General features: G+C 42.4%; 1 protein-coding gene across 1 annotated transcript in view; it reads right to left on the bottom strand.

Moving 5' to 3' along the window:
* pxnb (paxillin b) overlaps positions 1 to 13,544 on the bottom strand; it is a 144,949-nt gene that overhangs the window by 43,020 nt on the left and 88,385 nt on the right. Inside the window, exons 3-5 of the mRNA XM_034169711.1 lie at positions 10,080 to 10,165; positions 9,869 to 9,996; positions 9,603 to 9,786 (exon numbers count right to left, since the gene is read on the bottom strand). Of these exons, the coding sequence (XP_034025602.1) occupies positions 9,603 to 9,786; positions 9,869 to 9,996; positions 10,080 to 10,165 (398 nt within the window). The remainder of the gene's footprint in view (positions 1 to 9,602; positions 9,787 to 9,868; positions 9,997 to 10,079; positions 10,166 to 13,544) is intronic.

The following is a 13,544-nucleotide window of genomic DNA, read 5'->3' as shown; positions in this document are numbered from 1 at the left end:
TGACATGGATTAGAATATGGTGTTACTACTATTTGATGAAATCACATATTGAAATTGGACTGTTACTGTTCTTTCTCTACATTTATCTTAAGTCTCAGTCCAACCGAATGATAACAGCATCGGGGACAGTCACCTCTGCGCTTCTTCTCGCTGGCTTTATTTCTTCCACGGCTTTACATTTTGTCATTTTGACACTGTGATCCAACTTTTAACTTTGTGTTCGTCCATTACTGTCTGCAAAAATCACGCTTTTGCACGCTCGCATTCTGCATAAATGCTCATTTGAGTCTGATCCGTTATAACAAGATGTTAAATCTATCATAAACATACTTTTACAGCTGCTTAAAGACGAAATGAACATGCAACTGTTTTACCAAGCTATTACAATATGAACATTACAAATATTGACCTTTTAGGCTGTTCCAAATACGTTCTCCACCTCATGGAGCACACGGGAGAAAGAGGAAAAAAGGGTCCAGATGAAACGATCCTCTGTGATTCCAGAAGTGATTAGAGGTGTTTTCAACATCCAAACTCTGGCAGAAAATGATTACTTCGCTACAAAATAATTATTTTATATACAGTGTTCAGCGCACAAGGCATGTGGGATTGTCATGACGAAGTAGCCACCAGATGCTCAGATAATGGCCTTTTAACAGCCTCGTCCTCACCACAAACATACCTCTAATATCCTTGTTTCTTCTCGTAGTACCTCGTACACAAACCCCACACGGTTGTTGCTAAATGTTGAACTTCTTGAAATTAGCGCCATGCTCAGAGTTGGGCCTCGTTAGCCGAATATTCTGCCTCTCAAAGCCACTATTCTCCCACGTTTGTTGAATAACTGGACTCGTACCAAAAAAAAAATGCTATGTGGCTCATTATTCATCGTTCATTATTCGGTGGAACCAGGGCTTTAATATTTGACGAGCAATTTGTGCTTTTATAACAACTAATAGTGATAGTACAGCTGCATCTACTGTTCACTAAGTCACCATGTAACTTAGTTCTCACGAACATTGATTTGGGTTTAAAATAAATTCTTATTCACTTCTATAAATGGGAAACAATAAAACAGATTTTTCCATCCAATGCTGACGTCAGTATTTTTGGGATACTCACAACTTAAGTGTCGTGCAAAACGACACACAAACTTTTTTCACATCAATATCTGACTTCTACAGGCATGTAAAATATTTATATTTTAATTCATATGAGTATTTCATGCCCATGTAACAGAAGAAACCATAAAACACAGATTCAGCACGTAACATATGTTTGCATGAAGATAGTTTGAAGTAAATTCCTCCCAAAGACAGAGTTTGATGTGTGTGAAATAACATGAGTAATGTTAGCTGACAAAGAATTCCATCAAAAAAATGATATAACAAGAGCAATCAGAGATTTATAACGTCCGCCAATCCGGATCACCTCCAAAATTCAGTAGAGTCTTCCATGCCCTAATAACTATCTGTGGTGCAAATTTCTCTCTCTCTCACACACACACACACACACACACACACACACACACACACACACACACACACACACACACACACACACACACACACACACACACACACACACACACACACAGTTACTGAAACTGAGAAATAATTTACAAATAAATGTATATTTGTAAATATGTCATTTTTATCATGTTAAAAAAAAAGGCAATTTGAAAACTGAAAATTCTGTTTGTTAAGTCCGTCATCACTTTTAGCAAATACGTGGTCTATTAGATAATAAACCGACCCCTTTATTTATTTTTTTTTAACTATATGGATTTGAATGATGTGCGATTACACCAATCATGCTTGAACCCTCGTGCGCATGCGTGAGTTTTTTCACGCGTGTCGGTGACGTCATTTCCCTGTGGGCAGGCCTTGAGTGAGGTGTGGTCCCGCCCTCTCGGCTGAATTCCTTTGTTTCACACGCTGCTCGAGACGGCGCACGTTGCTTTATCAACATTTTTTCTGGACCTGTGAGGAACATCCGAGTGGACACTATTCGAGAAATTAAGTTGGTTTTCGGTGAAAAGTTTAACGGCTGATGAGAGATTATGGGGTGTTTCTGTCGGTGTAAGGACTTCCCACAGAGCAGGACGTCGTGCAGCGCTTCCAGGCGCCGTCGTCGGCCTGTTTCGACCTGAAAACATCCTACTTTAAGGCTTAATTCACCCAGGACGTCGTGAGAGAACAGAGAAGATTCAGAAGAGGCCGGCATGAGGACTTTATGCGGACATTCCACTGTTGAAGGACATTTTTTAATGAAAGATGTGCGCGCAAATTCGCCGAGTCGTTTCCGTGACGACTCGGCAGATCTGTGTGCGCCATGACAGGAAAAACACCTCCGTGTTGAAAACCATTTGTAAAATTCAGGTGGCTTTTGATGGCTTTCAACAAGTGAGTAACTGAGAAATTGTTTAACAGCTTGGGCATGTTCCAACTTGCCCGTTAAGGTTTCCAACGGAGGTGTTTTTCCTGTCGCAATCCCCCGCGGTCGGGTCCAGCCCGACACGCGACTCTGCCCGCACGTTCTTTCATTACAAAATGTCCATTAACAATGGAATGTCCGAATAAACTCCTCATGCCGACTTCTTCTGAAAGTTCTCTGTTCTCTGACGACTTCCTGGATCAACAGAGCCTGAAATGTGGAAGTTTTCAACTTGAAACGGTGAGACGCTGCCGCCTCGAAGCGCAGATCGCCATCAGGCGCCGTGGGCCGTCCTTAAAGCGACAGTTACAGACCAAAATCTCTCATCAGCCGTTAAAATTTTTACCGAAAACCAGCTGAATTTATCAAATGGTGTCCACTCAGTTGTGCCTTACAGTTTTGAAAAAATTTTGATCAAACAAAGCAGCAGTCTCTGAGCCATTCCTAAACAATGAAAAAACGACAAGAGGGTGGGCCACTCCTCACTCAAAGACTGTCCACAGGCGAATGACGTAACCGACAGGCGTGAAAAAACTCTTGCATGCCCACAAGGGTTCAAACAAGGCTGATATAATCACTTGTGATTCAAATACATATGGTTTTTGAAAAAAATAATAAGGTCGGATACTTTTCTAATAGACCTCGTACTACTCAATCTGGGGCCCGTGGATCCCTACGAGCGACACGCTAGTAACTATTGATACCTTTTTTTTGTTACTTTATCTGTTTGCACTGACAAAGGAGAAGCTCTCTCCTATCTCATTGTACATGTTGTATAATGACAATAAAGGGAATTCTATTCTATACTCTATAACATCCATACATATTTCTATATTCCATATTTCTAATATCAAAGTAAGCGATGTCAGCAGCCAGAGCCTAACCTCACCTGTTTGAGAAGAACTTCGCTTGTGTGCTGCAATCTCTGCTCTCGCTTTGGATTACAGCAAGTACCAGCACTTCTCACACTCGCCAATTGTGCACAACTACCAGCATGGAGAGCTAATCAATATAACTAGCATGTTTATGAAATAGGTAGCTGACATTTTTCAAGGCTTGTAATAAATTATGCAAAGTTTCTACAATGAGTTGGAATGGTGTGCGAGTGCAGAATGTTTGTAGAATCTTAGACCTCAACAGGTGTTAGAAGAACTCAACCCTTTTATTTTCTGTTAATTATGTTATTTTTTTATGTTACTTTTTTGTCTTAATCAATCAATCAATCAATCAATTTTTTTATATAGCGTCAAATCACAACAAACAGTTGCCCCAAGGCGCTTTATATTGTAAGGCAAGGCCATACAATAATTATGTAAAACCCCAACGGTCAAAACGACCCCCTGTGAGCAAGCACTTGGCTACAGTGGGAAGGAAAAACTCCCTTTTAACAGGAAGAAACCTCCAGCAGAACCAGGCTCAGGGAGGGGCAGTCTTCTGCTGGGACTGGTTGGGGCTGAGGGAGAGAACCAGGAAAAAGACATGCTGTGGAGGGGAGCAGAGATCGATCACTAATGATTAAATGCAGAGTGGTGTATACAGAGCAAAAAGAGAAAGAAACAGTGCATCATGGGAACCCCCCAGCAGTCTACATCTATAGCAGCATAACTAAGGGATGGTTCAGGGTCACCTGATCCAGCCCTAACTATAAGCTTTAGCAAAAAGGAAAGTTTTAAGCCTAATCTTAAAAGTAGAGAGGGTGTCTGTCTCCCTGATCTGAATTGGGAGCTGGTTCCACAGGAGAGGAGCCTGAAAGCTGAAGGCTCTGCCTCCCATTCTACTCTTACAAACCCTAGGAACTACAAGTAAGCCTGCAGTCTGAGAGCGAAGCGCTCTATTGGGGTGATATGGTACTACGAGGTCCCTAAGATAAGATGGGACCTGATTATTCAAAACCTTATAAGTAAGAAGAAGAATTTTAAATTCTATTCTAGAATTAACAGGAAGCCAATGAAGAGAGGCCAATATGGGTGAGATATGCTCTCTCCTTCTAGTCCCTGTCAGTACTCTAGCTGCAGCATTTTGAATTAACAGAAGGCTTTTTAGGGAACTTTTAGGACAACCTGATAATAATGAATTACAATAGTCCAGCCTAGAGGAAATAAATGCATGAATTAGTTTTTCAGCATCACTCTGAGACAAGACCTTTCTGATTTTAGAGATATTGCGTAAATGCAAAAGAGCAGTCCTACATATTTGTTTAATATGCGCATTGAATGACATATCCTGATCAAAAATGACTCCAAGATTTCTCACAGTATTACTAGTGGTCAGGGTAATGCCATCCAGAGTAAGGATCTGGTTAGACACCATGTTTCTAAGATTTGTGGGGCCAAGTACAATAACTTCAGTTTTATCTGAGTTTAAAAGCAGGAAATTAGAGGTCATCCATGTCTTTATGTCTGTAAGACAATCCTGCAGTTTAGCTAATTGGTGTGTGTCCTCTGGCTTCATGGATAGATAAAGCTGGGTATCATCTGCGTAACAATGAAAATTTAAGCAATACCGTCTAATAATACTGCCTAAGGGAAGCATGTATAAAGTGAATAAAATTGGTCCTAGCACAGAACCTTGTGGAACTCCATAATTAACTTTAGTCTGTGAAGAAGATTCCCCATTTACATGAACAAATTGTAATCTATTAGACAAATATGATTCAAACCACCGCAGCGCAGTGCCTTTAATACCTATGGCATGCTCTAATCTCTGTAATAAAATTTTATGGTCAACAGTATCAAAAGCAGCACTGAGGTCTAACAGAACAAGCACAGAGATGAGTCCACTGTCCGAGGCCATAAGAAGATCATTTGTAACCTTCACTAATGCTGTTTCTGTACTATGATGAATTCTAAAACCTGACTGAAACTCTTCAAATAGACCATTCCTATGCAGATGATCAGTTAGCTGTTTTACAACTACCCTTTCAAGAATTTTTGAGAGAAAAGGAAGGTTGGAGATTGGCCTATAATTAGCTAAGATAGCTGGGTCAAGTGATGGCTTTTTAAGTAATGGTTTAATTACTGCCACCTTAAAAGCCTGTGGTACATAGCCAACTAACAAAGATAGATTGATCATATTTAAGATCGAAGCATTAAATAATGGTAGGGCTTCCTTGAGCAGCCTGGTAGGAATGGGGTCTAATAAACATGTTGATGGTTTGGATGAAGTAACTAATGAAAATAACTCAGACAGAACAATCGGAGAGAAAGAGTCTAACCAAATACCGGCATCACTGAAAGCAGCCAAAGATAACGATACGTCTTTGGGATGGTTATGAGTAATTTTTTCTCTAATAGTTAAAATTTTGTTAGCAAAGAAAGTCATGAAGTCATTACTAGTTAAAGTTAATGGAATACTCAGCTCAATAGAGCTCTGACTCTGTCAGCCTGGCTACAGTGCTGAAAAGAAACCTGGGGTTGTTCTTATTTTCTTCAATTAGTGATGAGTAGAAAGATGTCCTAGCTTTACGGAGGGCTTTTTTATAGAGCAACAGACTCTTTTTCCAGGCTAAGTGAAGATCTTCTAAATTAGTGAGACGCCATTTCCTCTCCAACTTACGGGTTATCTGCTTTAAGCTACGAGTTTGTGAGTTATACCACGGAGTCAGACACTTCTGATTTAAAGCTCTCTTTTTCAGAGGAGCTACAGCATCCAAAGTTGTCTTCAATGAGGATGTAAAACTATTGACGAGATACTCTATCTCCCTTACAGAGTTTAGGTAGCTACTCTGCACTGTGTTGGTATATGGCATTAGAGAACATAAAGAAGGAATCATATCCTTAAACCTAGTTACAGCGCTTTCTGAAAGACTTCTAGTGTAATGAAACTTATTCCCCACTGCTGGGTAGTCCATCAGAGTAAATGTAAATGTTATTAAGAAATGATCAGACAGAAGGGAGTTTTCAGGGAATACTGTTAAGTCTTCGATTTCCATACCATAAGTCAGAACAAGATCTAAGATATGATTAAAGTGGTGGGTGGACTCATTTACTTTTTGAGCAAAGCCAATAGAGTCTAATAATAGATTAAATGCAGTGTTGAGGCTGTCATTCTCAGCATCTGTGTGGATGTTAAAATCGCCCACTATAATTATCTTATCTGAGCTAAGCACTAAGTCAGACAAAAGGTCTGAAAATTCACAGAGAAACTCACAGTAACGACCAGGTGGACGATAGATAATAACAAATAAAACTGGTTTTTGGGACTTCCAATTTGGATGGACAAGACTAAGAGACAAGCTTTCAAATGAATTAAAGCTCTGTCTGGGTTTTTGATTAATTAATAAGCTGGAATGGAAGATTGCTGCTAATCCTCCGCCCCGGCCCGTGCTACGAGCATTCTGACAGTTAGTGTGACTCGGGGGTGTTGACTCATTTAAACTACATATTCATCCTGCTGTAACCAGGTTTCTGTAAGGCAGAATAAATCAATATGTTGATCAATTATTATATCATTTACTAACAGGGACTTAGAAGAGAGAGACCTAATGTTTAACAGACCACATTTAACTGTTTTAGTCTGTGGTGCAGTTGAAGGTGCTATATTATTTTTTCTTTTGAATTTTATGCTTAAATAGATTTTGCTGGTTATTGGTAGTCTGGGAGCAGGCACCGTCTCTACGGGGATGGGTAATGAGGGGATGGCAGGGGGAGAGAAGCTGCAGAGAGGTGTGTAAGACTACAACTCTGCTTCCTGGTCCCAACCCTGGATAGTCACGGTTTGGAGGATTTAAGAAAATTGGCCAGATTTCTAGAAATGAGAGCTGCTCCATCCAAAGTGGGATGGATGCCGTCTCTCCTAACAAGACCAGGTTTTCCCCAGAAGCTTTGCCAATTATCTATGAAGCCCACCTCATTTTTTGGACACCACTCAGACAGCCAGCAATTCAAGGAGAACATGCGGCTAAACATGTCACTCCCGGTCCGATTGGGGAGGGGCCCAGAGAAAACTACAGAGTCCGACATTGTTTTTGCAAAGTTACACACCGATTTAATGTTAATTTTAGTGACCTCCGATTGGCGTAACCGGGTGTCATTACTGCCGACGTGAATTACAATCTTACCAAATTTACGCTTAGCCTTAGCCAGCAGTTTCAAATTTCCTTCAATGTATTTATAAATTGTTAAGGCTCTTGTTGTTACATACATACTATTAATAATACCATTGTCATTATTCGTATCATTATATACAAATAATGAATGCCAATCCCATTGTCAAATCTTCCGAAGAAGAAACAGAGACTGGGGACTCAGAGACGGACTCATCCATCACCCAGGCCAAAGTCACTGAGGTGGTCAGAAAGCTCCTCGGTGGCAAGGCTCCTGGGGTGGATGAAATGCATCCTGAGTACCTTAAGTCTCTGGATGTTGTGGGACTGTCTTGGTTAACAGGCCTCTGCAACATCGCGTGGCGGTTGAGGACAGTGCCTCTGGATTGGCAGACCGGGGTGGTGGTCCCTCTGTTTAAGAAGGGGGACCGGAGTGTGTGTTCCAACTATAGGGGGATCACACTACTCAGCCTCCCCGGTAAGGTCTATTCCAGATTACCGGAGAGGAGAATTCGACCGATAGTCGAACCTCAGATTCAGGAGGAGCAGTGTGGTTTTCGTCCTGGTCGCTGCACACTGGACCAGCTCTACATCCTCCATCGGGTGCTCGAGGTTTCATGGGAGTTCGCCCAACCAGTCCACATGTGCTTTGTGGATCTGGAGAAGGCGTTCAACCGTGTCCCTCGGGGCACCCTGTGGGGGTGCTCCGGGAGTACGGGGTCCGGGGTGCTTTGCTAAGGGCTATCCAGTCCCTGTACGACCGCAGCAGGAGCTTGGTTCACATTGCCGGAAGTAAGTCAAACCTGTTTCCAGCGCACGTTGGCCTCCACCAGGGCTGCCCTTTGTCACCAGTTCTGTTCATTACCTTTATGGACAGAATTTCTAGGTGCAGGGGGTCCGGTTTGAGAACCACAGAATCTCATCTCTGTTTGCGGACCATGTGGTTCTGCTGGCTTCGTCTAAACAGGACCTTCAGGGTGCACTGGGGCGGTTTGCAGCCAAGTGTGAAGCGTTCAGGATGAAAATCAGCACCTCCAAATGCTGCTCCTCCACGTCGAAAGGAGCCAGCTGAGGTGGCTCGGGCATCTTTTCCAGATTCCCCCTGGATGCCTCGCTGGAGAGGTGTTCCGGGCACGAACCATTGGGAGGAGGCCCCAGGGAAGGGGCCATGGACATGCTGGAGGGACTACGTCTCTCGGCTGGCTTGGGAACGCCTCGGGGTTCCCCCAGAGGAGCTGGGGGAGGTGTGTGTGGATCGGGAGGTCTGGGTAGCTTTGCTTGAGCTGCTGCCCCCGCGATCCCACTCCAGATAAAGCGGAAGAAAATGGATGGATGGATGGTACAAATTAAATATTCATCCCATTGAAAGAATGTAAAAACATTCATTATTTGTTTTATATAATGCCTAAAATAGATCCTTGCCATTTGCTATTTTATTAATTTATAAACAGCAAAGGGATTTACATTTTGGTGTTCCACTGCTGCTAAAGTCCAAATTGTGACGTGTAGTCCAGTGATGCTGTGCACTGACTTCAGACTTCCATAAAAAAAAAGACTTTGTGTAGTTCCTCAGTCCAGCCAATAATCATGTCAGCTTTTCATCTGAACAGCTCTTCATGCATCCAGACAACTTACAGCAGAGTGAATTTTGTGTGTGTGTTACAAGAAATAGCACCGTCAGTTAGCTCAATCGCTTGTGTCGTCCCGCGCGTGCCTCACACAACCGGGTCAGTGCCTGTGCACACGTGTACCACAAAATAAATAAAATAAAAAATAAACAAAACTGTGTACATCCTCAGTGCAGCGGAAAAAAAAAATCACGACAAATTGGTTGATTTCACTGTCTACTAGGAGTGCAGAGCGTATTTGTTTTTGTTATTTCTCCTTCCCATTTTGTGACAACCAATCACAGCCACAGCTTTTAGAGGACTGCACCATACCTAGCAACGGGGGTCAACCCCACCTCCTCACAAAGATAAATGTTTCTGTCCCCTCCTTGCTCAGAGTTGCTTTCAGACACCTCTTGCGTCTCTCTTAGGCTAGGATTCCTTGCCAGGAAACTCTAGGCTAACGCTAGGCTTCACAGCTATGGGCCCAGGTTTATTCGGGAAACAGTCTTTACCTGAGTGAAGGCACGGGTCCCTCCAGCTCATCCAGTAAAGTCTCCACAGTGGGCCGAGTCTCATCCAGCCTGGTTTCATTCCTCTTAGGTTTGTCCTGAGGGGCACGGCTTACCACGACGTCAGGACCACTGTCATTCTCATAGTGTGTGATACTGCAGGATGGTAAAGGTGGAGCCATCTCCTCTGTGAACACACAACACGTAATGAACTGTCCATCACAACCCACATGGATCCAGCAGAAGGTCTGGGAGAAGGAGTAGGTAACCTGTAGTGGGGAAAGAAGGGGAGCTTTGCTGCACTGCATTGAGTTCCAGCAGCAGCCTGTCGAGCTCCGAAAGGTTGCTGCCCAAAGCTGATGCTGTCAAATCTGAGGGTTTCTGTTTGTTTGGAAAACTGAAGATTCAGAGAAAAGCAGGTATGACAAAAATGAGTGACAGGTGATAAGTTGATCTCAATACAGTGAGGTGGCAGACTACCTGTACACGTGGTCCTCTTCTGTGTGGGACAGTGGAGAGCTGCTACTCTCTCCAGACCATGAGTTCTTCTGTGCTGATCCTAAGGACTACACATAATACATAAGTCACTGATGAGGCTGATGTCTAAGTTAACTTTGATCAATATGGCTTTGGTCAACACTCATTAACACAGAAAAGACATTACTGATTATAAAATGTCAAAACAGAAGGTATATTTTAGCTCCTCTACCCAAAACTAAATTCACTGGTTGCTATGGCACTTGGTGAAACTGCTACTGGTTACAAGAAAAACTGAAAGAAAGAGTCCTGCATGTGGAAGTGTTTTTTATTTATTTTTAATAAAGTGTAAAGAAACTGAGCATGGCCACTTACAACATTCTCATTTTAAATAGTAAGAAAGGTTGTTCTGGACAGTTGTGGTTGGATGCTTACATACACTCATCACGGGCAATGATGTCATGGTAATTTGGGGCTTTACTGATGTCTCTGAACTGTGTTTTTTTTTTTTTTTTGCCAGAGTGGAATCATTAGACAGCACAGATCATTAATGACTTAAAAACAAACAAGAATTCTATGCACAAGTTCATATTTATTTTGGATCTTCTCTAACCCACAAAAGATCAAAATTATACATACACTCTCAAATATATACATACATTCACTTAATTCTTTTCCTAAGTGGTGCTGAAGGTTCTACAATGTCTTTTAGTGCGACAAGGCCTATTAACTTCTTGTTCAATTCAATTTTATATATACACGAGGTCTGTTAGAAAAGTATCGGACCTTTTTATTTTTTGCAAAAACCTGATGGATTTGAATCAGGTGTGCTTGCATCAGCCAACCTTGAACCTTCGTGCGCATGCGTGAACGTTTTCACACCTGTCGATTGCGTCCTTTGCTGGTAAGCAGCCTTTGTGTGAGGACATGTGTAGTGCGCTCGGCGGATTTTCATTGCAAGGAAAAAGACGGAATGACTAGAGCAGTACCGCATCAAATTTTGCAAGAAACTGGGTGACAGCCAGGTGGAAACCATTCGAATGATTCAGACGGCTTTCGGTGACTTTTCAGTCGTGTGACTATCCGAGAAATTGTGGAAGAGGTGGGCATGTCACAACATGTCCTATGAGACTTCAACACGAATTTCACAGCCACTCTTTTCATGGCCAGATCTTCTGTCACAGTGGAATGTATCGAAAAAGTGCTTATGTCCACCTCTTCCGCAATTTCTCGGATAGTCACATGATGGTCCTGCATCACCACAGCGTTCACTTTGGAAATGATCTGGTCATTTCAGCATGTTGATGGCCGAATGGAGCGTGGCCCGCTCTCCACCGTTGCGCGGACGTCTTTAAACCGGTTGTACCGCTCTTTAATCTGTGTGATGCCCATAGCATTGTCACTGAAAGCCGTTTGAATCTTCTGAATGGTTTCCACCTGGCTGTCGCCCAGGTTCTGGCAAAATTTGATGTGGCGCTGCTCCAGTCGTTCCGTCTTTTTCCTTGCAATGAAAATCCGTCGAGCGCACTACACGTCCTCACACAAAGGCTGCTTACCAGCAAATGACGCAATCGACAGGCGTGAAAAATTCACGCATGCGCACGAAGGTTCAAGGTTGGCTGATGCAAGCACACGTGATTCAAATCCATCAGATTTTTGCAAAAAAAATAAAAAGGTCCGATACGTTTCTAACAGACCTCGTATAGCGCCAAATCATAACAAAGCTCTCTCAAGGCACTTCAGATGGGCGATGTCTAACCTTACCATCCACAGGCATTAGTGGTAAGGAAAAACTACCTCTGGTGTTTTTGTTTTTTTGTTGGAAGAAACCTGAAGCAGACCATACTCGGGGTGACCCACGGCTTAAACCATTCTTCCAAATAACAGAGACATGAAAACAAAAATTAACAAAAAAAAAAGTCCATGACAGGTCAGTCCAGGTAAGTCCAGAAAGTCTCTAATTCTGGCTGTCTTTTTGATTCTGTGTTGCCCCAATTATTGTTGTCATCCGCATAGTGCAGGACACACACCATACATTCATTCAGCATGCAGCTCCAGAAGTCCCTGGTCCTAGTCTTGGTACCTCAGACAGAGATTTAAAAAAAAAAGAGTGAGAACAACTGGGCAGAACTAACAGCACCCTAGCCCTATACTTCACTAACAGACACAGAATTTAGATATAATGAGGCTGAGACCTGCTGCCAGTTTTAAGAACACAATTTAAAAGGAGAGGAAAAACAGTTTGACACTATGCACAAATGTTAGCCATATGAAATGAAAACAGGCAAGTCTTTAATCTGGACTTGAATGACTCCACAGAAACTGACTGTTTTTATTTCAGCAGGCAAATTGTTCCACAGAATAGATGCATGTATTATGATTAACGCCAACAACAGGAGGAAATGGACCCAGAATGCAAGGCAGTGGACACAAAAGGTAAGGTGCAAAAAGGCAGGTGTTTAATGATCCAAAATTCAGAAGCAGAAGTAATAACAAATATGACTCAGGTCAAAATCCATAATATTAATTATATTAAAATTTAAATTAATTATATTAATCCCATAATAGCACAAAACATCTTAGCTAGGACAAAAGGTAAGAATAACAAAAATCTACCATTCAAAACCTCACCCAAGTGTCATTTACACAACAGGGCTTTCAATTAGTTGTACTAGGAGATCCAAAAGCAGGATAAACAGGAGACACGAGGAATCAGAGCAAACCGACCAGCAACTGGCACCAACAACAAAGTAACTTAAAGACCTGTTCAACTGAACAGGTGTGATGATTACATGAGTAACACAAACAAATTACAAGTGAGCCTAATGACAAAGTAGCTGTGATCATCAGGTTAGAACTTAAACATCCACAAATACAACACACCGCAACCTAAAACAAAACTGCAAGAACAATAAACGAGGAGAGGAAATCAATGACCTAAACACAAAAGGTGGGACACGGAGTATATGTTAAAGGCAGGACCCTAGCCGCAAGCACCTGCCAAATGCGCACGAAATCCTGAATCACAGAGTGCGACTGTGGACCAGGAACTAACAGGTAAGAATAGAAACAGAAATACAACAAGATCAAAATGAACAAGAGGCTGTAAGTGAACAGAGAATGAGGGAAATCACACCAGATCACAGAAGGCGGATTCCACAGACACAGACACCTGCCACGCGCAGCCACAACAGAAACGGACTACACATAGCCAAGAACAACAATAAGAAAACATTCATGCACATACACATTCCCACATGCACACACAAGGACTGGCACCTGCTGGGTGACTCAGACACTACGACGCATTCACACACACACTCACTGATGCAGAAACGCACACCCCTGCCAGATCCACAATAACATTGGCATGGTGTTGCGCGTCGACACGCGCCAGACATCACGTACATCCACATTCGCACAAGGTTAAGACACACATGCACACGTTCACACAAGGCTCAAGACACA

Source organism: Thalassophryne amazonica, chromosome 5 (assembly GCF_902500255.1).
Source record: "Thalassophryne amazonica chromosome 5, fThaAma1.1, whole genome shotgun sequence".
Classification (NCBI taxonomy): Eukaryota; Metazoa; Chordata; class Actinopteri; order Batrachoidiformes; family Batrachoididae; genus Thalassophryne; species Thalassophryne amazonica.
Note: the sequence above shows the minus strand (reverse complement) of the source record. Positions and strands in the feature narration are given on the sequence as shown.